The sequence below is a fragment of the Maniola hyperantus genome, chromosome 20, assembly GCF_902806685.2.
Source record: "Maniola hyperantus chromosome 20, iAphHyp1.2, whole genome shotgun sequence".
NCBI lineage: Eukaryota > Metazoa > Arthropoda > Insecta > Lepidoptera > Nymphalidae > Maniola > Maniola hyperantus.
The window spans coordinates 10,416,570-10,439,151 of NC_048555.1; the positions used below are offsets into that span (position 1 = coordinate 10,416,570).

General features: G+C 36.2%; 6 protein-coding genes across 7 annotated transcripts; 2 read left to right on the forward strand and 4 right to left on the reverse strand.

Moving 5' to 3' along the window:
* The first annotated feature begins 2,166 nt into the window (after nucleotides 1-2,166).
* Nucleotides 2,167-3,329, forward strand: LOC117991836 (STAGA complex 65 subunit gamma-like). The gene has a single exon (XM_034979471.2). The coding sequence runs from the start codon at nucleotides 2,334-2,336 to the stop codon at nucleotides 3,312-3,314; it is 981 nt and encodes a 326-aa protein (XP_034835362.1). The 5' UTR covers nucleotides 2,167-2,333; the 3' UTR covers nucleotides 3,315-3,329.
* A 697-nt stretch (nucleotides 3,330-4,026) lies between these two features.
* On the reverse strand, nucleotides 4,027-9,552 carry Cks30A (Cyclin-dependent kinase subunit 30A). The gene is made up of 3 exons (XM_034979486.2): nucleotides 9,334-9,552; nucleotides 8,569-8,696; nucleotides 4,027-7,734 (listed from the first exon to the last, which is right to left on the reverse strand). Exons 1-3 carry the CDS (start codon nucleotides 9,387-9,389, stop codon nucleotides 7,658-7,660), a joined length of 261 nt encoding a protein of 86 aa, XP_034835377.1. The 5' UTR covers nucleotides 9,390-9,552; the 3' UTR covers nucleotides 4,027-7,657.
* A 614-nt stretch (nucleotides 9,553-10,166) lies between these two features.
* On the reverse strand, nucleotides 10,167-11,868 carry LOC117991835 (gastrula zinc finger protein XlCGF28.1-like). Of its 2 annotated transcripts, none has more exons than XM_034979469.2 (5): nucleotides 11,717-11,868; nucleotides 11,298-11,638; nucleotides 10,886-11,003; nucleotides 10,565-10,722; nucleotides 10,167-10,472 (listed from the first exon to the last, which is right to left on the reverse strand). In XM_034979469.2, exons 1-5 carry the CDS (start codon nucleotides 11,831-11,833, stop codon nucleotides 10,199-10,201), a joined length of 1,008 nt encoding a protein of 335 aa, XP_034835360.1. In that variant the 5' UTR covers nucleotides 11,834-11,868; the 3' UTR covers nucleotides 10,167-10,198. The 2 variants fall into 2 exon arrangements, with proteins under 2 accessions (XP_034835360.1, XP_034835361.1); XM_034979470.2 differs by having other exon boundaries at nucleotides 10,287-10,472; nucleotides 10,561-10,722.
* Nucleotides 11,869-12,452: 584 nt separating this feature from the next.
* Nucleotides 12,453-14,918, forward strand: LOC117991839 (inactive glutathione S-transferase D3-like). Its single transcript, XM_034979475.2, has 3 exons — nucleotides 12,453-12,843; nucleotides 13,729-13,896; nucleotides 14,659-14,918. The coding sequence occupies exons 1-3, from the start codon at nucleotides 12,499-12,501 to the stop codon at nucleotides 14,800-14,802; spliced, it is 657 nt and encodes a 218-aa protein (XP_034835366.1). The 5' UTR covers nucleotides 12,453-12,498; the 3' UTR covers nucleotides 14,803-14,918.
* On the reverse strand, nucleotides 14,791-15,519 carry HemK2 (HemK methyltransferase 2). The gene has a single exon (XM_034979478.2). The coding sequence runs from the start codon at nucleotides 15,517-15,519 to the stop codon at nucleotides 14,899-14,901; it is 621 nt and encodes a 206-aa protein (XP_034835369.1). The 3' UTR covers nucleotides 14,791-14,898.
* Nucleotides 15,518-17,689, reverse strand: Snapin (SNAP associated protein). Its single transcript, XM_034979484.2, has 3 exons — nucleotides 17,437-17,689; nucleotides 16,665-16,830; nucleotides 15,518-15,656 (listed from the first exon to the last, which is right to left on the reverse strand). Exons 1-3 carry the CDS (start codon nucleotides 17,583-17,585, stop codon nucleotides 15,528-15,530), a joined length of 444 nt encoding a protein of 147 aa, XP_034835375.1. The 5' UTR covers nucleotides 17,586-17,689; the 3' UTR covers nucleotides 15,518-15,527.
* Between the last annotated feature and the right edge of the window lie 4,893 nt (nucleotides 17,690-22,582).

Below are 22,582 nucleotides of genomic sequence, written 5' to 3' on the forward strand. Positions count from 1 at the left end.
TCGAAGACTTTCGGGAGTTAACTATGTGCGTTTTAAACAATTAATATCAATTGCTATAAGTGAAGGAAAACACCGTGAGGAAACCTGTTTATCTGAGAGTTTTCCATAATGTTCTCAAAGGTATGTGAAGTCTGCCAATCTATACTTGGCTACCTTGGTGAACTGGGGCCTATACCCTCTTCATTCTGAAAGAAACCCGTTTTCAGTAGTAGACCGGCAATTGGTTGAGATTATTATATTGTGTGCGTGGAGTCGTCACTCCGCTCACCTCTGGCACTATATAGTTTCAACAGCTACCTACCTACTTCTATGAAGGAATGAACGAAAACTTTTGAATTAGATTAACTAAATTATATTGTTATCCTCTAAGTACAACTAAGTATATTCAACTGGCTTCCCGTAGCTCAGGGAATCCTAGTTCGGGGGCCAGGAATATCGACTATTAATGTTTTTTTTTTGTTTCTCTTTTATATCTACCTACATCTAATAATAAAACTACTTATTTGTTTTAATGTTTAGTTGTCAACTGTAATTTGTTTATGTATTTATAAGTAAGTTATTTACATTAATTGTACCTACCTATTTATATTCGGGCGAAAGACTGGCTTCCCATAGCACAGGGAATCCTAGTTTGGGGCCAGGAACTTTGCATTGCTACTACCAGGGTTATGTACTTATATATACCTTGTAAATTTTTATCAAATAAAGATTATAGATTATAGATTATTATACCCCCGGTGAAACTGGGACACTGGGTGGTATGCCCATGTCGATAGTAAATCAATTCAAATATCTACTAGGGGATGTGTTGACCCCTTTTATTCTTTTCTTGTGGAAATCCTCATGAATACTAGCGCTCCCGGACAGGCAAGGAGGTTATGTCTGACTTTTACTGACTAAAGGTCCACACATCGGTGAGCTTCGCATCAGTGGCTGGGCTACGGGATTCAATCCTTTCGCGCAATGCAGCCAGCCTGAGTTGACCCCTGCCCTCAGACATGATGAAACATCGATAGGGAGTGGACGACCCTGTCTGTAAAAGCGAACACGATTGCTGAATGCTGGCATGTTAAATAACTTAGACAGTAGAGTACCTACTGAAGCCTAGCCCTTTAAATTTTTGTAGTTAGGTTAAAACAATAACGTCATCTGAAGCAATTAAATGAATATTATATAACAGCCTCGCGCCATATACCCACAAATGATCACTAGCCATGGATTAGTGTAATTAACGTGTTTTATGATTCCGACCTTTAACAATTGCCACATCCGACGCCATTCATTAAATTTGCGAATTGCGGATACAGTTTATTTATAAATTGTGCGTAAAACACACAAATTTTCGAGTTAGTTTTGGAGTTTCCTTAAATTGGAAAAAATGTTTCATCAATACACCATAAGAGAGATTATTCTGGCTTATTACCCGACTGCGGCGAAGCCTAAAGGGTTATGTGTTCGTTTTTAATTGTCTTTGAGTGAGTGTCATCAAGTGCGGCGCGAGACGTTGTTCCTAAATCCTGTTATAGAGCAGGATCATATATATGTATTGGCTCTTACGGGCTACGGCCTACTTACCAAGTTATAATAACTAAATAGGTACCTACGTTCAATACCAGACATTACTGTATTTAACTTCTAAATTCACTTTGCTTTTTAATGATGGTCAAAAGACGGTATGTGTCTACAGGTATCTATTGTAAGTACAGTTCTTGCAAATTGCAATTCACGAAGGCTATTCTGTTCCGTGGCTAGGCTAGTGAAATTTACTTGTGGTAACGTCGTTTGTACATGGTCATTGCGTAAGTGTGCATGCATGTCGGACCAATCAGTCGCGAGCAAGCGCTGTCAAACATTTAAGTGTACCTAACGTATACCGATACGACTTAAACACAAGCATGAGTCAGTGGCCTTTGTGAAATCCAAGAACTATAACTAACTAGGTTTTCTTTAACCGACTGTCAAGCGACTGGACCTTAATGTATTAAGTAAAAAACATTCCTAGTTATTTCCATTTTTCATGTCGCTTTTTTGTGCTCATAGTTCCAATCTAAAGCTTTTTTGTGTTATTGTTTCTGAGCTTCTATTCTTTCGATAGTAAAGAGGGCGCTGACCTAACATTTTTATTTTAACTGCGAAGATTTTGTTTCTAAACGAAAATCAACTGTCAAACGTCATTTTAGAATTTTTTAAGACGTTTTTGATTGATTTGTCATCGGTATTGTTCTATTGTAAATTTTGTATTATATGAAATTAATTACAACTATAAAATACGGAAACTTATATGCGACTTAATCAACAATCAAAGTGATAAGTGGACAAAATATTATTCAACAATGACCACAAATCAGCTTTGGGGTGAGTTTGAGACTGAAGACGGCGACGACACTATAATGCAAAATGTAAACTTTAGCCCCATAATCGAACTAGGACTACAAAATATACCTGAAATACCCATTACAGTAAAGTCATCGCCTATTGAATTACCAACACCGAATTTAATAACGCATACAATACAATTACACGCATATGCAAGACAGCTATCGGATATAATAGACCATACCGAAAATGCAATTTTCGAAGGCGTGAGAATAGACGCGTTGAGTATACCAAGTGCACCTCTAGAACCCATTTTAAAAATCGAACATGAAGCAAAACCACCTATAAACTTCTTACCGAAACAATACTGTGATTTTTCTCTTGGAAAAGGACCTATTATACTACCGTTTGCTCCAGAAAGCCACAGACGAGCGTTGAAGCAATGTGCAGCTATTGGCATAGGACATATTGGCTTCGCAACAAGCACTAACACTGCTTTGGACACTGTAGCTGATGCTTTGGACATTTATATGACAAATATGTGTAAACTAATGAGAACAGTTGTAGACAGAGAAGCAAGCGGACTCAAGTCTGGCTTCCCTGATGTCATATCAAAAGTATTTACAGATCTTAACGTTGGCAATCTTCATGAATTTTATCAGAACCGTGTTGTAAGGTATCATGGCATAGTGAAAAATAGATGTGAAGAATTAAGGAACCAGTGTGAAGCATTAGCGATAGGTGATATAGCACCTCAATTGAAACTTGAAGAGGTACCAGAGTTACACTTTCCAGCAGTGCTGGATGGTGCGTTCACACCTTCTTTAGAACCTGGCTTCCAAATGTTGCATAGTTTGGAGCAAGAACAGCTACAAGGTCTGGAACTGTTAGACACTGTTACCACAGATGATATAAAAGTTGATGTAATGGAATTCTCTCAACCAGAAACAATCAAGCTGCCCACATTGTCTCCTACAGCTAAAAAGAAAAGAAAATAAATATTTAAGTCATTAGTTTTGTTGTTTAATTGCTGCAACTATTATTCCCATCTATAGCTTAATATTCTAACCCATCAGATACCTATATATATCTTTCACATCTCTTAAGTTTTCCCAAATTTTTTTAACTCCCAGAAATTCAGTGGCCTGCCTGCAGAATGCAATTTCCAATTTTCCAAGATTGATGCATCAGCATTTAGGCAATAAATATAAAAGACACAAATATTATTACCTATTTATGGTTAAGGTTCATCATCAACAGCTCATACAGGTCTCTCAATGAAAGAGGTTTAGGCCATAGTCTACTACGCTGGTCAAGTATAATTAGCTCACAACTTTTTGAGAACATTATGGAGGATCTCAGGCATGCAAGTTTCCTAACGTTTTTCCTTCACAATTTTTAAGCTAGTGGATATTTGATTATAACACACATGACATTACTCTGAAAAGTTAATAAATACATGCCCAAAATCGAAAATAAGACCTCACATATAGGAGGTCAATGTTTTACCCACTAGACTAGACTATCACAGGTAAATATAGGGATGTGTCCAATAATGCAGTATATTAAAATTACTTAAAAATGACTGCAATTCCAACTTGACAGCATGCAGTTTATATTTATAGGCGACACTTTATTTGGGTTTTTGAGATAAAATCAGGTATTTATTCTGAGGATAAAATAGAGCTATAGATTAAATAAAACAACTCCTTAACATAGCACCAAATAATTTATTTGTACCAAATTGATTTCATAAATATCAGAATTGACAAGACAAAATGATCAAAAAAAACAGCTTATCATTTATATTCATTATTATCATTATATAGCATAATATATATACAAAGATGTCATATCATAATCGCACATATAAAAAGAAGTCAAATTAGCTACTTTAATTACAGGTCCCGGCAAACAACTTGAGCATGCAGCAGCGTAGTGGGCGAAAGTTGGCGAATCCGGGAAGCGAAAGTCGACGTATCAACCAATCGCGTGCACTCGCGCCGACTGATCAACCAATCGCGTGCACCCGCCATTCGCCAGCCAATCACATCAATGCTCAAGTTGTTTGCCGGGTACTATACCTGTGTAATTAAAACACAACCGAATACAAAGATTTACAGAATGAGATTGTATCATATGTGGCAACAAAATACATAATATCTTTTTACCTTGCATATACCTGCTCTATCTACAGGGAAAAGTTAGTAAGTATAGGCCATATAGGGCTTTCTCTCAATGGCGTGCACATAATTCGACTCTAGGGTAGGCATTACTCAGTGAAGTTATCTTTTTACTGAGTGTCATGAAAAATGCGGGCGAAGCTATTTCAACTTGGGTAAGCAGTGCTTTTATGCCTCTATGAACTGCTCGCCACTGCAGTCTCTCTGTTACATAATCCCAGACAAATGACAAAGACGAAAATCTCGGTGGGCGTTAACCATTTTGAGCCACCACAATCACAAACGAAACTATGTTTTCGAATGTTTTTTGAAAACATGTTTGTGATTGGTTGGCGACTTAAAATGGATGTCCACTGAGAATTTCGTCCCTTGTATTATGTAACAGAGAGCCCTATACTAATTTCTTTCCGTGGATAGAGTATAGTGTATTTTAGCTCTTAACCTGCGGCCCAGGTGGGGGCGGGTGCGTCCTGCGGGGCGGCCAGCGTGTAGAACAAACTCTTAATATTTACAAGAAATTGTACCTAAGGAAAACGCGCGGACGTGTCGTAATCGAGAGCGGGGGCCGAGCGGCATGGAATGTATGGCATCGCGCGCGCCCGCTCCCACCTGAATCGCAGGCTTACAGTTAACCTGATTTTTGACACTATTTCCCTTTCAAATCACACTATATTTATCTCTCACTGGTAAAGGTGGTGCTGTTTGCCTGTCACTTGTACAAATCGTCAGTTAGCAAATAATGCCGCACAAGTTTTGCTACTTTTCAGACGAAACAAAGAACATTTTTTTTTATTTTGGTAAATTTTTAATTGGCAGCTTCTAAACTGGAAATAACAGTAAGGGAATGACGACAACTTGTGCGGTGTTGTACAATAGAATTGACTTATTTAAATGCTGTTATGATATTTTAGATAACGACTGTTAATTGTTTGAAATGCTTGAATTTGCCCCCCGGTTGTGTAAGAAAACTCGGTTGTGTAAGAAAACTCGTCAGCATAATCGTCAAAAAATTCTGGACTTTGATTGGTTGATTCGCTGTTTACATTTTTTCACAGCCAATCAAAGGGCAGAATTTGTTGACGATTACGATAACGGTGAATACCTACGTTTTACCTTCACAATTGGGCTGCTGGTAGGTAGAAACGGGAGTAAAAACTGCATCTAATAAGTTTGAATGTCCGAATCGCCGAATTTTGGCGACTCAAGCCGTATTGTTTGCTAACTAACGAAATGTGATTATATTTACCTATTACTTATACAAGTAATCGACTTTATTTACTGAACCTGATTGTATTTATGTAGTTATGGTGAGAGGTAAACAGAATATTATGTTTGTTTAAATTTAATATTACAACTCAAGTGTTAATGTTATTATCGTTGTGTATGTCAGTGACATGTGTGTATTGTGTAACTGTTATATTATTATATTTTTGTACAGAGCCACAATAAATGCAATCAAAAATGTCACATCTAAAAAGCTAATTATTATAAGAAATTATTCATATTAATATTTTTTGAGAGATTACACTCAAGACAAAACAACTTAAATATGAGCCCGTTTTTATTCACACAAAATCAAAAATAATGAAATTATAATTAAAAATTATTTCAAGCATTAAACAAGTGCATACCTACAATCTTGTGGAGTGTAATCTTTCAATGGGAAAAAGGTGGTGATCGAACTTAAATTAATGACTAAATTTAAATCTTATAAGAATGGGAATGAAGATCATTACACCCATAACAAACCAATATAATCTGAAAATTATGGTACTAATCTGCTGGCTGATTTGGTAAGGTTTTATTGCATTCCAGTAGCTACTTGGTTGGTCGCAGCCCGACTCGTTTTGTATGAGATGACAAGACTACACATTAGACCAACTGTAAAAGTTCTGCCTCTGTAATGATGTTGTTGCAATCACCTCATTGGCTGGCTCACTCATTATTAACTAAAATGCAGAATTTCAGCAAAAAATCAGCCAATTGCAACAATTGTAATTTTCACGATGAATCCCTACTTCCATTAAACATATTATGCCTTTGTTTGTATGAGACAGAAGACTACATAAAAAACCTTAACATAATCAAGGCCCTGTTACCTACATCTTTAAAACATTACGAAATAGGAACCACCAAATGGTGTTAGTCACAGCACTTAAAATTAACAATTTCTAAGGTATTATGGCCATGCCCACGAATGGGGCCTATTACACTATCAATTTTATAATGCTACACAGGATATCTCGATCCTATATCGAGGAAATATTGATGGTATTGACAATACATATATTGCAATGTTACTTGAAATCCTGAGATACCAGAATCGCGATACAATATTGATAGTGTAACACCCCCACAATCTGTCCACCTGTGACAGTTTGTATGAGATTAGAAATATCCACCAAACTCTTTTGCATATTTAAACCAGTGAAAAAAACCTACAATACTTAAAGGCATTATTGGTTAGATTAATATTCCAAGCTTTTATACTAATTAAAAAGTCAAATATTTCTGTTACAAGTAGATAGAGAAATATTTTATACTTCCTAAAAAAGGCACAATTGGTTTTGTTACATACTGAATAAGGACCTGCCCAGACGAGAGAATTTTGTTGTCAGAGGACAAAAATCTCCGAAACGTAGTTAAAAAATTAGCCGAGAACTTGCCACAGACTTGATGCATACTGTGTGCATCGTGTATTGGAGAGCTGTAGAAGCAATTAATATACAGAGGTTGTTGTGTACTTACTCACGTGTTTACTTGAAGTTTAAGAAAAAGAGGAGACATTTCCAAAGAGAATAACTAGGTCCAGTTTTCAGTTTTTCAATTTGTGGACTAAAATCCACTGTGCATTCTATTTTTTTTTTTTGCAGACTGCTCTGTACTTTTGTGCGGTCCGGGCTGTCGATGTCCTCAGGGGACTTTTTGTACAGGGTACTTACTCACGTGTCGTGATCGTGTAAGCCATCTATTTTGACAGACAAATCAGTACCCTGTGGACTGTCCCTTGTCTGTGCAGGCTTTAAAAATGTCATTTGAGTTTTGTGTTAGTTTTGTGCCAAATAATAGCAATGCCGGTAATGTTTGTTATGAGGCAAACAAGAAGTAATTAAGTCTATTCTTGTGACTGTACAGGGTAAATCTGTACAGGCTGTCAATCAGTACCTCCTTATGTTTTTGTCGTCTGCCTTTTCTGTGGTTGTCTTCTTACGCCTGAACAGCAAGATGTGAGGTTCTGCAACAATTGAGGAATTTTAACATAATAGTTTGGGACGTTGTGAACAATCTCTAAGCTAAACTAAAATTAATCTATTGTTATCTCTTTCATGACGTCGCTCGCGGAAAAGGATAGCACAGAGCACTAGATTTAGACCTGACAATTTAGTTTAGTTTAGAGATTGTGTACTAGAGAATCAGCCACAGTATGTAACTAAATTTTAGGGTTACCTATCTGAGAAAAAGAAACCCTTTCAGGATCATCCTTTGTTGTCTGCCAGTCTTTCAAGATCCATCATGGGAATCAAACCTATAGGGTACTTTCCCATTGACCTAGAATCATGTAATTTTTGGCAGGTAGCAATGTCTTATAGCACAAGTAAAGGGAAAAATCAGAAGACTGTGAATTTGTGGTTACATCACAAAAAAATAAACCGGCCAAGCGCGAGTCAGACTCACGCACAGAGGGCTCCATACTACAGTCGTATATTATCGACATTTTGCACGATAAATCAAAAACTATTATGCATAAAAATAAATAAAAATCTGTTTTAAAAGCACAGGTGAAGCCCTTTCATATGATACCCCACTTGATATAATTATCTTATTAGAGCCTCAATAGCTCAACGGTTAAGGCGCAGACTGAAATCCAAAAGGTCGGCAGTTCAAACCCCACCCGTTGCACTATTGTCGTACCTACTTCTAGCACAAGCTTTACGCTTCAATCCAATCCAATCCATCAGCCTGTTTGCGTCCAGCTTTACGCTTAGTTGGAGGAAATTTTTTTTTGTGTGATGTATTGTATTTTTTTGTTTTTTATGTGAAACTCAATATTGCGCAGAATATCTCATACCTGGTGTGTGTGTCATGTAGTGTACCCATCCCTGGCTCTGCTGCACACCAATACTCCTCCACTCCTGCTCAGACATGAGGTGATTCTTCGGCACCAGCTTCACCATCTCTTTAGGCAACACCACATGCCTGAAATTATTTCCACAGATAAGAATAACTACTTCTTCCTTACATTTTCCCACCACGCTATGTGGGGTCGGCATAACATGTCTTCTTCTTGCACTCACTTCTGTCATCCATCAACACACAAATTTATCATATAAATATGGATTGTATGCGTTTATTATCATGTGAGCAATATATACAAAAACGACTAGACTGATTGAGACAGATTAATGCATCAAAAGAACAGTCCGACTTTTGGACATCATAACCTAAATTTCACACAAAAGTGAAATTTAGTTTGTTCATAGAAAAGGTAATGGTTAGTTATTATAGGACTATGCATTCAATCTTATCAAATGGACAAAGGTACGTGAAAAAGCAAGGCATATTTCTCGAAATGTTCCAGAAAACAGTAGAACTATTTATAGTCAGTATTTTATTATTTTTTTGTGAATTTAATGGATTTAATTTGATTATTACCTATTATAACTTAAAGTATGAGGGTGAAGCAAAGCCATGCTCGAAGTATCTTTACAAATCAGAAATGAGATCCACAGCCAACACACTTCAAAGGGTGGGCAAGTAATAATCTCAACTGCATACTATTAAAATACTTTTCGTGCTACACTGCTAAATAGCTATATAATATAAAATTACAAACCTATATTCGTGATCCTCGTCATAGTATTTGTCAGAATAGTAAATATCTCTCGACATTTTCGTTTGATAATTATAAAAGTTTTCTTGGCTTGTGTATTTGTATTATGAAATTGATCGAATGGATAGCCTTTTCTTCAAAGAATTCTCAAAAATTCACAAACAAAACACAAAGAATATCTCAAGCAGCTCAATAATTCGTTAACGAATATGTAACGAATTTGAAAATTCAAACTCACGTCAGAAATGTCATGTGAAACCATAGATAATTCTATTTTTTAATGCTTATTTTACTGCTCTGGCCTCTCAGAATAAATACCTGTCTGGCCTTCTTCCTAAGGTAAGGAAGATTTTACTGCTCTTTTGATTTAATGGAAGTGTCTAGCCGACCGACCGACGAACAAGGAATTTATTTTTATTGAGCCAACCGTCGTATGCTAGCCGATCTTTTAACAGTAATGTTGCCATACGTAGTCTATGATGTTGCCGTTTGACAAGAAATTACATTTTAAATTTTCATCATTTTGCGCACAGACTACAGTGTATATAGGGAGATTTTGCGACATATTGTGGTGTGGAATGTTCAACTGGTCGGTGTGTACAATGTAGATCAGTGGATGTGGCAGATGCCGATTGCTGCTCCAGGCGCTCCTTGATTGCAAAGTCTTCTTTAAGACGTAGTTATGACAAAATGTACTGGCGTCACTAAAGATCACTAAAATACGAATTCTACAATAAAGATGTAGTAGGGGACAAGGATTATATTTGTGTATTAATCCCTAGGCAGATTTCCACTTTCCTGCATTGTCCAATAAAATATGCTGACTTAGTTAACGTAAAAAAAACTGTAAGGCTCATAATAGTTTGTTTTATTTATTTTTATGACTATGTTCATGTTTAGTGAGATCAATTTTTCGAAGAAATTTCGAAGAACAATGTTGGCATATAAAAGATTTCTCTTCATTGTGCAAATAGCTCACATGGCGTTTTAAGTTGGAAGCACGCGAAAATCTTATACCACAAATACTACAAATATGTGGCTTTTCTCCGCTATGTGTTGCTTTGTGTTGTTTTAAGTCTCCGCTGGTAATAAAAGCGCGACCACAAGTGCTACAGTCGTAATTTCTTTCTCCAGTGTGCACCCTGAAAATGTAAAAATAACAGAATTATCCTACTAATTGAACAATATGGCCTTGAAACTAATTAATTCTAATTAACAGTTGTTACATACCAACCTGACATGATATTTAAAGTTCCCTATTGTTTGAAAGCTTCGTGGGCACAATACACATTGGTATGGCATTTGACCAGTATGCTTACGTTTGTGAACAATTAATCCTGAAGATTGTGCAAATGTTTTCCCACAAGTGGCACAGCAATATGGTTTTTCACCCTGGTAATATAAAAAATTGAGGTTAGTAAGTGTCTGAATCCAGGGCAGTCAATAAAGATTTTATTATTTTTTTCTTTAGAGATGGTCCTTTCTCTACATTTCTATTTTTATGACTTATTAACTAAGCATCTAAATGATAATGAAAGTTGTTTACATTAATTACCGTATGAATTCGTAAATGTGCATTTAGATTTTCTACTATTGTAAATCTTTTCTTACAATAGGTACATGAATGTTGCTTTTCCTTTAGATGTGTTGCTAAATGAGTTTTGAGCCGAAATCTGAAATACCAGTACAATTATATATTTGTCAAATGATAAGATAAATAATTAGGTACAAGATAAGAAGGTACCTATTTGGTTCTTCTTTTTAAAATATGTATAATTTATTTAAATAGTTTTATTACAAACTACCTACTAAATGTCTCAGTAAAGTATAAAAATTTTGATATATAAGGACAAATGAACTATATACTAATTTCTAGATGAGAGATGAGGCTAACCTGAATTTCCATAATAATTCAGGTTTTATAAAAATAATAACCATGAATAAGAGCTTGAAAATTGAAACAATACCTAGACGACATAACTTTGCCACAAGTAAAACATTGCTGTTTTTGAGAGAGCCGTTTTAACGCGTATACATTGCTACTACACTCCTCTTTTGATGTTTTATCTTTTCCTTGAATGTCATCAGCATCCATCGATCTGCTCAAATCATTATCATCAATTTTAGGGTTTAATTCATCAGCATCATCTTCAAAGATAGAATTATTGTCTTTATCTCTTTTAGTATTAGTTTTGCTCCTCAGATCATTATCAGACTTTTTGCAAAGATTTATGAATTCAATACATTCATCTAATTTTTGGTTACACCTTACACATATTGACGTTGGTAGACCGTCGTCATGATATACCTGGAAAATAATAAATAGGTACCGGATGATTTTAATTAAAAAAAAATACCTGAAGGTACATCGTAGATAAGTACTAACTTGAATATTAGTCAGATTCATAATTTTAGAAGCTAGCATTATTGAATCTGGGCCATCAAATAAATGTATTAATAAGTTGTTACTCTTTAAACATATTCTACATTTCTCGTAAAACATTTTACAAAGTTTACAACAAAAACTAAAATAAATGTATAAAACACAGAGTACATTGAATATAGATATAAAATGATATTTTTTTTATTTTTTTTTACGGCCCTGGCAAGAGAACAATACCACGGACAACAGATTTTTTACAGGCTTTTCGGCTCTGGGTTCCACAATACACCGGAGAGTAAACGGACGACTACAGAGATTCACGCTTTGATTTCTATAGTATCTTTTAATATGCTCGCCCGTCTTCATACATACTGTACCAAATTGGTCCAGACACCTCGAAAAAGTAGGTGTATATCGTAGACAGAGGTTTCCACCTAACCATCACCTAACGATGAATTTAATTTCTAATGTTTCCAATCATTCCAATAAGCTCAAAAAGATTAGAATCCAGAACCGTACAACGAGATTTAAAAAATCCAACTTCCAATCAAAAAGGCTACAACCCAGAGCCGTACAAGAATTTTTAAAAAAGTTGAGTCTAACCACAGACCAGTAATAATCCGGTCAACAAAGTTTTAAAAGTTGATTTTCAAGAAGAGTTTTTCACTTCCTTTGCCAATCTTTATAGTTGGTTGTAACTGTTTATTGTAAATATTGCACAGATTTCAAAATCATCGAAGTGATCACATAAGTACCTACACAATAATAATTAAGTGTTTCATAAAATGTCGACAATTAAATTATATCACTTTCCTGTGAGTTCACCTTCGCGAGGTGCTGTTTTTGCTGCAAGAATTATAGGTGTGCCGGTTGAAGTTATTATTCTAGACTTGATAAAGAAGGAGCAAATGAATGAAAGTTTCATAAAAATTAATCCGCAGCATTGTGTCCCTACACTCGATGATAATGGTTTCGTTATTTGGGAAAGCAGGGCTATAGCTTGTTATTTGGCTGATAAGTATGGAAAGGAGGACGCCCTGTATCCTAAGGATTTGCAACGCCGCGCGGTTGTTAACCAGCGGTTGTACTTTGATAGCTCCTTTTTGTATCCCAGGATAAGAGCTATTTGTGTAAGCTAACCAATTTTTTTTTTAAATTCTGATGTCAAGTTAACTCAGTACAAAATCACCATGTGCTAATGCTGCAGTCTAAGTTGGAACTGGGCTAACTTGGTTGTGTGATTATGCCAGATAAATAACCTTTGTCTCATATTAGTTTGTATGCAGCATTGCAATCAGAATTATTTGTTCAAAATTTGATACAGATTTGAATCAAATCTATATCAAAGTCCTAATTGACCGAGTGAAGAGAAGAACCTGAGTCTACTTGAGTGAAATTGCACTTGTCTGTCCGCCCGTCCGCCTGTCACAGCCTTCTAACTTTTGGGTTACTGAACATAGTTACTTAGATTTAAACATAATAAGTAAACTGATGGCCTTTAGCTGAATATTGCATAAAAAACTATAAAAGCTTTATTTCAGGGGGACTCCCATATAAAATAGGGGGTTAAGATTGAATTCAATGCTATATGTCAAAAATGGCTACATATTATATCCTGCACTACAACAAATACTAAAATTAGATAAATACTATGAAGAAATGAAATCATTTTATTTTTAATGGGCATCAGTATTTTAACATATTTCACAATAAATAATAGTGAAGCAAACTTCTTGCGTTATTGCTCTGAGCACTTTAAAAGGCGAAGGGCCGCGAGGTCTAAGGCTGATATCTATAGAGCGCACTATGAATTTGTTCAGACTTAAGATTGAGTTAAAATGAGACAGATTTATGTGAGAGATATAGCTCTGTCTCATTTTAACTCTGTCTTAAGTCTAAGCTAAGTCAGAGTGTGCTCTATAGATCTCACCCTTAGTTTGTGGCGAACCACTAGTTTTATAGGGTGTTCATTTATTCAGCTGTTACAATATTAAAATGTGTTTATTTCATTTCAGTATCCAATTATATTCGAGGGAGCCACAGAGATTAAAGATAAACTAAAGGAAGACCTAAATAATACTCTGGGCTTCCTCAACCAGTTCCTAGAGGGTACCAAGTGGGTTGCCGGAGACCATGTGACAGTAGCTGACACTTCTATACTGGCATCATTGACTTCAATTCTCGTAAGATGTTTCTTTTTACTATTTTATACATTACTCCATACTCCATACCAATATGATATACTAGTTGATGCCTGCGACTTTGTACGCGTGGATTTAGGGTTTTAAGGAGCCTGTGGGAACTCTTTGATTTTCCGGGATTTTATGTCACTCTTCGGTCCTTAACTATACCCACGTAAAAAATCATGTCGATCTGCTGCTCTGTTGCGGCGTGATTGAATGACAAACCAATAAACAAACACACTTTCGCTATATAATAAGGGTAGTGCTTGTCACTGCACATGAAAAATCCACTATGTAATCTGCAAATTTTTAGAATTTTCATTTTTGATGTCATTTTGTTCAGTTTTAAAAGGTGTGTATGTATGCAGAAACCCATTTAAGTGTGCTATATTTTTTTATCTATGTGATTTAGATGTAAAAGTAAAGCAAATTTTTTCTTAACTATATGTTAGCCTTTCTAACATGCAGCCATGCGAGTATTCTTGCTGGCACGCTATTTAGCGTCTTAGCTCGTGTCGATGACCGTGCGCGCGCAGAATTTACTACACAATAAAGTACATAGTTTTAAATGTAATTTTCAAACTTTGTGACTTTTCACAGGCTACTTTGAGTAAGCTAGTGTTACTTAAAAATGCTTTTCACTTGATTTTGACACACTAGTTGTGGAATGGTCCATCAATCTAGTCCTAGCTATATTTTTATAAAACATTTTACATTTTGTCTTTAAATAACTTTTTAAGAAACCTGATGGTATCTTTGCAGGAAGTTGGTTGGGACATTTCACAATTTCCCAATATTCAAAGATGGCTGAAAGATTCTGCTTCATTACGTGGTTATGAAGAAAATTTGGATGGCGCTAAAGCTTTCGCTGCATTATTCAAGAAAAATTATAAACAGTCTTTATAAACATACTTTATAAACATATTGTATATTAAATACAGGGTGCTTATTCTCATATCTATAAATATTGTTATATTATTAAGAATAATAATAAAGTCTTTCTTACTTACAAAACTTTAAAACCATTTGTTGTTCATTCCTAACCTTTCTCGTAATTACAGTCTCAAATTTGTACCCATATTGAGACATAATATGAACAACTTCTAGTGGAATGTTTTCGTTTATAAGCAGAAGATAGAAGGTGCCACTCGTAGTAAGAATCTTTGGTATCATGTGGAGTAATCTGTCAGTAACTTCTCTACCTTTGACACCTCCAGCCCAACTTGCAGCAATGCCCCATCCGCCACATTCATTTGTTTCCGTTACAACATATGGGGGGTTAAAAATAATAACATCAAACTTTTTATCAACAAAGCAAGTGGCCAAATCCATGTTAACAGCACCCAATAATACTTTGTTTCTAATTGCAGTACTCTGTGACATAATACATGCTCTGAAATTGATATCAGTGCTGAAACAAAAACTATTGGGAAATGCTATCCCAAATGCTGTTATAACAACACCACTACCTGATCCCACTTCTAAGCAAATTGTGGGATTTTTCGACTTCAAATATTCGAGATCTTTTTCCAAAGCATCAATTAAAAGAAAGCTGTCTTCTGCTGGCTCATACACATAATCAAAGTCTGCTTTGTCAATATGGTTTTGATGTGGAGTCTCCATCCTGAGTATCAGTTAATACTTCCGTGGTCTGGTGCTATACTGCTTGTACTTTGTTCAGGTTCTTGGGGTGTTGCATCGGGTACTGTTTGGACAGTTTTTTCTTTTTGAATCATACGCCTTATATCATTCAGTCTATCCTGAAATTGAAGTAGCACTTATGAAACATGAAAATCAATTGCAGTCTATTTCACACAGTACACCTACAGTTTTCTTTCTATTATATATCATATTCATGAATTAATATTACGAGCCACATCAATGGTCACCAATTTAAATTATATTTAAAAAAAATTGGATGGATGGATCAATCCATGGATTGATGTGACTTTTTGCATAGATACATAGTTAAAGACCTGCACGCCTAACATGCGCCCCACGAGAAAATTTTGTCTACGCATTTACTCGTCTTATCTCTAACCTAAATGAACACGAAAAAGTGCATAGACAAAATTTTCTCGTGGGGCGCATGTTAGGCTCTCAGGACAGTGACATGACTGTTTTTTGTTCTGGAAAATTTAGTTCCCATGACCCATGGGATTTTTAACAACCTAAATCCACATGGATTAAGTTGCAGGTAGTCATCCCTAGTTTGTCTGACTGACATTTTAACATGCAGCTCAAACTGCTGTATGTAGAAACTTGAAGTTATGCATGTAGGATGTAGCTTATCTCTATAATGGGGCCGATTCTTTAGTACACAATCTCTAAACTAAACTAAATTAACAGGTCTAAATCTAGTGCTTTCCTTTTCCGCAAGCAACATTATGAAAGGGATAGCAATAGATTTAGACGTGATATTTTAGTTTAGTTTAGAGATTGTGTACAAAGGAATTAGCCACAATGTAGGCCTTCACTAAGAAAGGATTCATCAAAGTTCTAACACTATCTTAACCGAGGTTTAGACTAGCAAGAACTTCTTGCAAGTTATTCCGCGAGTACTTGCAGAACTGTTTACACTATGAGCAATATTGTACATGTACATACATTTGTGACTTGCGGCATGCAGAAGTGAGCTTGACGTGATTGTTTACACGGCAGAAATAGCTTGCGAAAGTCAACTTCTGCAAGTTTTGTGGTTAATCTAAACCTCGCTTTACACCACACTGACAAAGTTGTTTGTAAAAGATAGTTCATTTCATACATACCTGTGAAGCTTGTAATACATTAAGTACCACAGTGACTTTATGTTTGCAGGCAATCAGTTTCTTAACATAAGGATCTAGATCAGGGTGAGTGTTCAATGCTTCCCGCACTTTCTGCAGCTCTGCATTCAACAAGTCAATCTGTTGCTTCAACTCCAGTTGTGATATCCTGAAAGAGTTAAAAAATTAATAAAATTTAAAAAATCTGATAAATCAAAGAATATTTATTTATGATTTAAAATTATCATCATACTGAATATTCTAAATAATATCTGCCACCCTCACAACGGGCTCTACGGGCAGCGGCACGCGCGTCCCGCAGTCAAAACCGCGGCACGTGCGCGAACGGACTCCCTTGAAAAAGGACCCCGGATGGGTTGAAAACTAGTTGGGCTAATGTCGACTAAACACAGCCGGGACAGATATTATTTAGAATGGAAATCACTCACGGTAGTTTAAACGCTAAAATACTGAATATTATAAATGCGCAAGTGTGTTTGTTTGTAGGTTTGTCCTTCAGTGACATCGCAACGGAGCATTGGATTGTCGTGATTTTTTGCATGGGTATAGTTTAAGGACTTGGAGAGTGACATAAGCTACTATTTATCCAAGAAAATCAGAGTTCCTGCGGGATTTCTAAAAACCTACATATATCCACGCGGATGGGTAATGGATTTTTATACAAAATGTCCCAAGTTCAAGTCATACACTTTCCACGTTACCGCGGAGAACCTCCTTCCTTCCTTCCATCAATAAGTTATTAGAAAAAGCTTACCTTGTAGCTCTAACTCTTTCGTCAAGTTGGTCTACAGTAGGCTTCAGAAGGCCCAACAAGCCCTCTGCTAGAGTATCCCTTGTTGGATTATCACACAAATTACCGGTATTCTCATCGGCGGATGTTGTTGTGCTTTCTGTGTCGTCCATGTCTTTTTAAAAACCAATAATAAATTAACCATTTACTGAAGAAACATCCGATTTTTTAATTTATTACAGAAAATCGGAATCACAGACCAATAACATATAATGATTTGTCTGTCTGTGATGATCACAGACATAAACTCAAATACATATTATGTAGGCGCGCTAGACACGTACATCAGAAATAGGAAGGAGAATGACCGATAATTATTATTATTAATCCTCAGCCGACATCAGAACGTATCAGAACGTAGTAATTAACCACTAGGTACTTTAATCAATGATCTTTACAATTAGTTCTCAGCACTTTAAACAACCTATTGGATGAGTCGGGATTTACTTTCTTAAAATGAACCAGGCCGCATATGTGAACTAACGATATTCTTGTGTTATCAAATTACATGGACTATCCTCAATTATTATCATGGAAACTCTCACGTATAGCACAGGGAAACTATCAACGCAAGGTAACGAGGTAAACCTAACCTAACCCTACCTAGGTCGCCTCCAACCACCCCTCACAGCGACCCCTCACCTCACTCTAACCTAATCTCAACAACATCATCATCATCATCATCATCATCATAGCATCATCGCATCATGTGATTAGGGCACAATTGCTGTTGCAACCTCTGAATCAAATCACTAGCCATTTCTTTATCTGATAATCTAAAGACAATCTACCACTGGTTCGGAATGCTACAGCCTACCGCGAGAAGAGCCAGCAAGAAACTCACGTGGCGACTAGCTCAATCATCAATCTCAACTTCATGAACACTCTTAAATTAATCATTGCATTGACACTCACTATCTAAACCAGCAGGCCGATTGCCGTAAACTGACATGTGACATCGCAATAGAAATATCCTTAAGAATCGTGATCGTTACAGTTGATAAATTTGCTATCGCGGACGACTAATGCACTATATCGCATTTGGTCATTATCGACATTTTGATGACGTATTGGTAGCACGGACCTATTTATAACCCGACTAAATCGAATATCTATGGTAATCACTTGGTAATCTAGCAATTTACATGGACATAACAGTCTCCTAAATTTGGCTACGTTACTTATTACAAATAAGTAGTTCGTCTGTGGTAACTATTTAGAACCCCAGACCACAAAGTACAATTTTTTGTCGTTTTTCCTTAGTTTACGCGTTTGTTTTTTGTGATTAATTCTGCAACTTTGCTTGCTCCTCGGACTCCGGAGACTTAGTTTTTCTCACTGAACTTATACGCAAATGCCTGGGCACTGATTTGCCTAAGTATTGGGACCCTTATTGACGGACTGTGGCTGCTTGGAAGTTAGAACTCGTAAGTTAACAAACGTTATCATTCAATACAAGTAAAGGCTCTCATGCGGGTTTCCTCACGATCTTCCTTTTCCTTCACAGCTAAGCAAGTGATATTTAGTTGTTACAATGGTATTAAACTCCGAAAAGTTAGAGGAGTTTTAACAGCGTTTCATAAAGTACCTATTATACAAATTGAGTCCATTGCTACTGGTGGTTATGACTTCATAGTAAGTACCTCCACACTACAAGTGCTTTCTCGAGTATGTTTCCTTATGTATCTAGAGCTGCCTAAAACGTTGCTCTTCATATGAAAGTTTGGATGTTTCTGACTCCTTCGCACCACAAATATTTAAAGAAACAATTTGGATTAGCTAAATTAGTAACAAAGATACCATATACACTGATTCTAAAGTCTTCGCAGACAACGTCATACCTAAACAGAAGCTGGTAGTGCCTAGTGGTATAGATTAAGCAACACAGTCAGTGGTCACTTACTCAGTTATCATAATTTTTTTTCAGGCAATGGTGATACAGTGCTGCATTCATTTCTTCATCCTGACAAAGATATGGATTGGGATATGTTGTGAACTCGAGCTCTTGGACCCCGTGCAGAGACAAATAAAATAATGAACGGTGCCAGATTAGATTTATAAGAAGCAGATGGTGATATAATTAAAATGTCTGAATCTAATCTACTTTAACAAAAGAATACATAAAAAATCATCAAACTGTTGTTTTATTATAAGAAGCAGATGGTGATATAATTAAAATGTCTGAATCTAATCTACTTTAATAAAAGAATACATAAAAAATCATCAAACTGTTGTTTTATTTGCCTAAATAATTTAAATTCCAAAGTAATTTCTAAAGCTAAATCAATTAAATCAGAAAATGATTTGACTTTTGGACATTACTTTGGGGAATAATTTTAGAAGTTCCCCGAAGAGCCTAGTGGTTAGGATGTCCACCTCTGAATAATTGAAGGTTGGGGGTTCAATTCTAGGTACGCATCGCTTAAGAGTTATGTGCGTTTTAAACAATTAATTATACTTAACTTGATTTAGCGGTGAAGGAAACATCATGAGGAAATCTGCATGCCTGAGAGTTCTCCATATTGTTCTCAAAGGAGTCAAAGGTATACTATTATGTTCAGCTTGTCGCTGGCTCACTATAGAGTACGGTTCTCTTGAGTGTGAGAAGAGTTTTGGCCATAGTCTACCATGCTGGCCAAATGCGGATTGGTAGACTTCACTTCACACACCTTTGATAACATTTTGGACAACTCTCAGGCATGCAGGTTTCCACACAATGTTTTCCATCACCGTTAAAGCAATGATATTTAATTATTTAGTTAAAATGCACATAACTGTTCTCCAAGAAGTTATAGGTGCGTGTAAAAAGTACTCTGTGATTCTCGTTTCTCAGTGTTAGTATACCTCTATATTTAATGTACTCTGTGCATCAAACCTACTAATGAAAGAGTCATCACATATTCTTTTAAAAGTACTTATGAGACTTACATTAATCTAAAAATACTTTTATACTATTATACTAGCTTCTAAAATTAATAATTGATTTCTTATCTAGCAGAAGAATTACTATAGCCTTTTTTAATCCCTTTCATAACTTTATTTTAATTAATATGAGTAGTAAAACGATTTGCGGATAGCTTATGTCACTGATAAAAACACCTCTCGAGTTGTTTCAATGAAAACCTCATTTGACGTAACATTTGTCGAGGTTCTTATATGACATCAAACTTCAAAACGCGTCCGCAATAGCATTTTTCATACAATAAATTTTATCGATAGTGTAAATGAACTGTCAAAACATTTTTTTGTCCACATCTATCCTTTGTGGACTGTCTCACCGAACCGTGATAGGAAAACCATATTTTGACATTGATGCTGTCATTAAATGATAGATGCAGTCGATTCGCAATCGGCCTGCAGATCATATTATTGACTCCTCTTTACTAACTCGCAATATCACAATAGCTCTACCTTATCCACTCTATGCGCGTCTACATACCGAATGCCATAGCATCGTGCGCTACGGCGCCTCGAACACTATTCATCCAGGTATGCAATCACCACACTATACCTACGCGAATCCCACTCAAGGGATCGCCAGCTCGTGCCCGGTTTCCTCGAAACCACCAGAATGCAAGCTATTCGATCTAATGGGAAACTCATTGTCTGATTACCCTACCTCTTGTGTAGGGTAGTGTCTACCCTACACAAGTGTCATCAATGATTCTTAACCAAACGGGTTATACGTTTCTAAAGCGGGTACTATCAAAGTTAACTGCAAATTACTATCACACTAAACTATCACTTTAAACTAATTATTATCTCAACTGCCGGTATATCTCCAATTACACTCTAAATTACTAGCGTTTGCAGAAATAACCTTAACGGATGTCACTATAATAATCTATCCACTGAGCCAACCGTTAACTCACGAATTACTCTAATATTCACCAATATAATTAATATTCCATATTCGTCTAACAACTACGCGAACATTATTAATAGTGCTTTGCAGACAAAGTCACCGGATAGCATTAAAGGTTAGAATTACTTTAAGGTTACGATTTAACACAAACATTCTACATTATCACAATCACAGAATTAAATATCACGATCATTATTATTCACGCTAAAAGCTACCTATCTCGAATTACCGAAGCTAATCTGAATTCTAATAAAAAGGCTAGAGTGAATTCTGAATCAGACAACCTACGCGTGTCTGTCAAAATCCAACTCTGCCGGCTAATCCAAGATGGCTTCTTTTCACAGAGTAAAGCTTCCTTCATGCAACGTTTCTTTTCACGGAATGTATGACAGTAAAACCTATTATAACATTGACACGCCTACACATATTTGACTTTGACAATTGACACAAACAACAGCAACAATATTTTCATGTTGGGAGTGTTGGTACGGTTGGGAATAAGATGCATTCGGAATTAGAAGACAAATTAATATATTTCTGGGCACGGGAGTTTTCACTGGTTTTCACATTGGACAGTAAAAATAACAACCCTCATTAGATTTTTTTATATAATATATTGTTAATGATGTTCTTAACATGTTTGAAAAATATCCATTTCAAAAAATAAACTTAAATCTTAATAATAAACTTAAACCTTAATAACTAGGTAAAACATTTTTTAAATAAAAATTAAATAAACAAGAAATTTCCTCAAAAAGAGCTCGAGCCCCTTGGCCCCATTGCCCTGTCTCCACGTCAAAAGCACAAAATATGAAGCTCTTATTGAGGTTGTCATATTTGCGCCTTTTCGGCAAGCAAGCGACTTGCCATCCTCCAAGGAATGAATATCATAACTCATACCATCAAGTCAGCCTCTTGCCATGACTATGCGCCAAGCCAATAGGTTCTAGAGGTTCTAGCACATCTGCCATGAGAGCGGTGCCAAGGAATCCCCGGATGATGTCATTGAGGCCACTATGGCGCTTCTCGAACAAGACAGCCCATGGTGACCGAAGGCGTCAACGTCAATCACCGTAGTGGCAACGGTGAGGCTAGTTTATTGTGGCGCTAGGCCGGCTAAGCCTGATCACCACAGAAAGAGTGGTATACCAAGGTAGCCGGACTCTATTGCAGAGAAAGCAAGATGATGAGAACAGTATTTTTGGGAACTCGCTTGAACTAATAAAGCGTCAAAAGTTTTTTTGC

Excerpts from the sequence above, each read along its gene's own strand:
- LOC117991836 (XM_034979471.2), top strand. The coding sequence starts at position 2,334 with ATGACCACAAATCAGCTTTGGGGTGAGTTTGAGACTGAAGACGGCGAC.
- Cks30A (XM_034979486.2), bottom strand. The coding sequence starts at position 9,389 with ATGTCGAGAGATATTTACTATTCTGACAAATACTATGACGAGGATCAC. Across the intron at positions 8,697-9,333 it reads GACGAGGATCACGAATATAG|GCATGTGGTGTTGCCTAAAG; the intron begins GTTTGTAATTTT and ends AAATAATTTCAG. Across the intron at positions 7,735-8,568 it reads CTACATGACACACACACCAG|AACCTCACATCTTGCTGTTC; the intron begins GTATGAGATATT and ends CAATTGTTGCAG.
- LOC117991835 (XM_034979469.2), bottom strand. The coding sequence starts at position 11,833 with ATGTTTTACGAGAAATGTAGAATATGTTTAAAGAGTAACAACTTATTA. Across the intron at positions 11,639-11,716 it reads TGAATCTGACTAATATTCAA|GTATATCATGACGACGGTCT; the intron begins GTTAGTACTTAT and ends ATTATTTTCCAG. Across the intron at positions 10,723-10,885 it reads CACATTTACGAATTCATACG|GGTGAAAAACCATATTGCTG; the intron begins GTAATTAATGTA and ends TTATATTACCAG.
- LOC117991839 (XM_034979475.2), top strand. The coding sequence starts at position 12,499 with ATGTCGACAATTAAATTATATCACTTTCCTGTGAGTTCACCTTCGCGA. Across the intron at positions 12,844-13,728 it reads CCAGGATAAGAGCTATTTGT|TATCCAATTATATTCGAGGG; the intron begins GTAAGCTAACCA and ends ATTTCATTTCAG. Across the intron at positions 13,897-14,658 it reads CATCATTGACTTCAATTCTC|GAAGTTGGTTGGGACATTTC; the intron begins GTAAGATGTTTC and ends GTATCTTTGCAG.
- HemK2 (XM_034979478.2), bottom strand. The coding sequence starts at position 15,519 with ATGGAGACTCCACATCAAAACCATATTGACAAAGCAGACTTTGATTAT.
- Snapin (XM_034979484.2), bottom strand. The coding sequence starts at position 17,585 with ATGGACGACACAGAAAGCACAACAACATCCGCCGATGAGAATACCGGT. Across the intron at positions 16,831-17,436 it reads GAAAGAGTTAGAGCTACAAG|GATATCACAACTGGAGTTGA; the intron begins GTAAGCTTTTTC and ends TAACTCTTTCAG. Across the intron at positions 15,657-16,664 it reads ATGTATTACAAGCTTCACAG|GATAGACTGAATGATATAAG; the intron begins GTATGTATGAAA and ends CTTCAATTTCAG.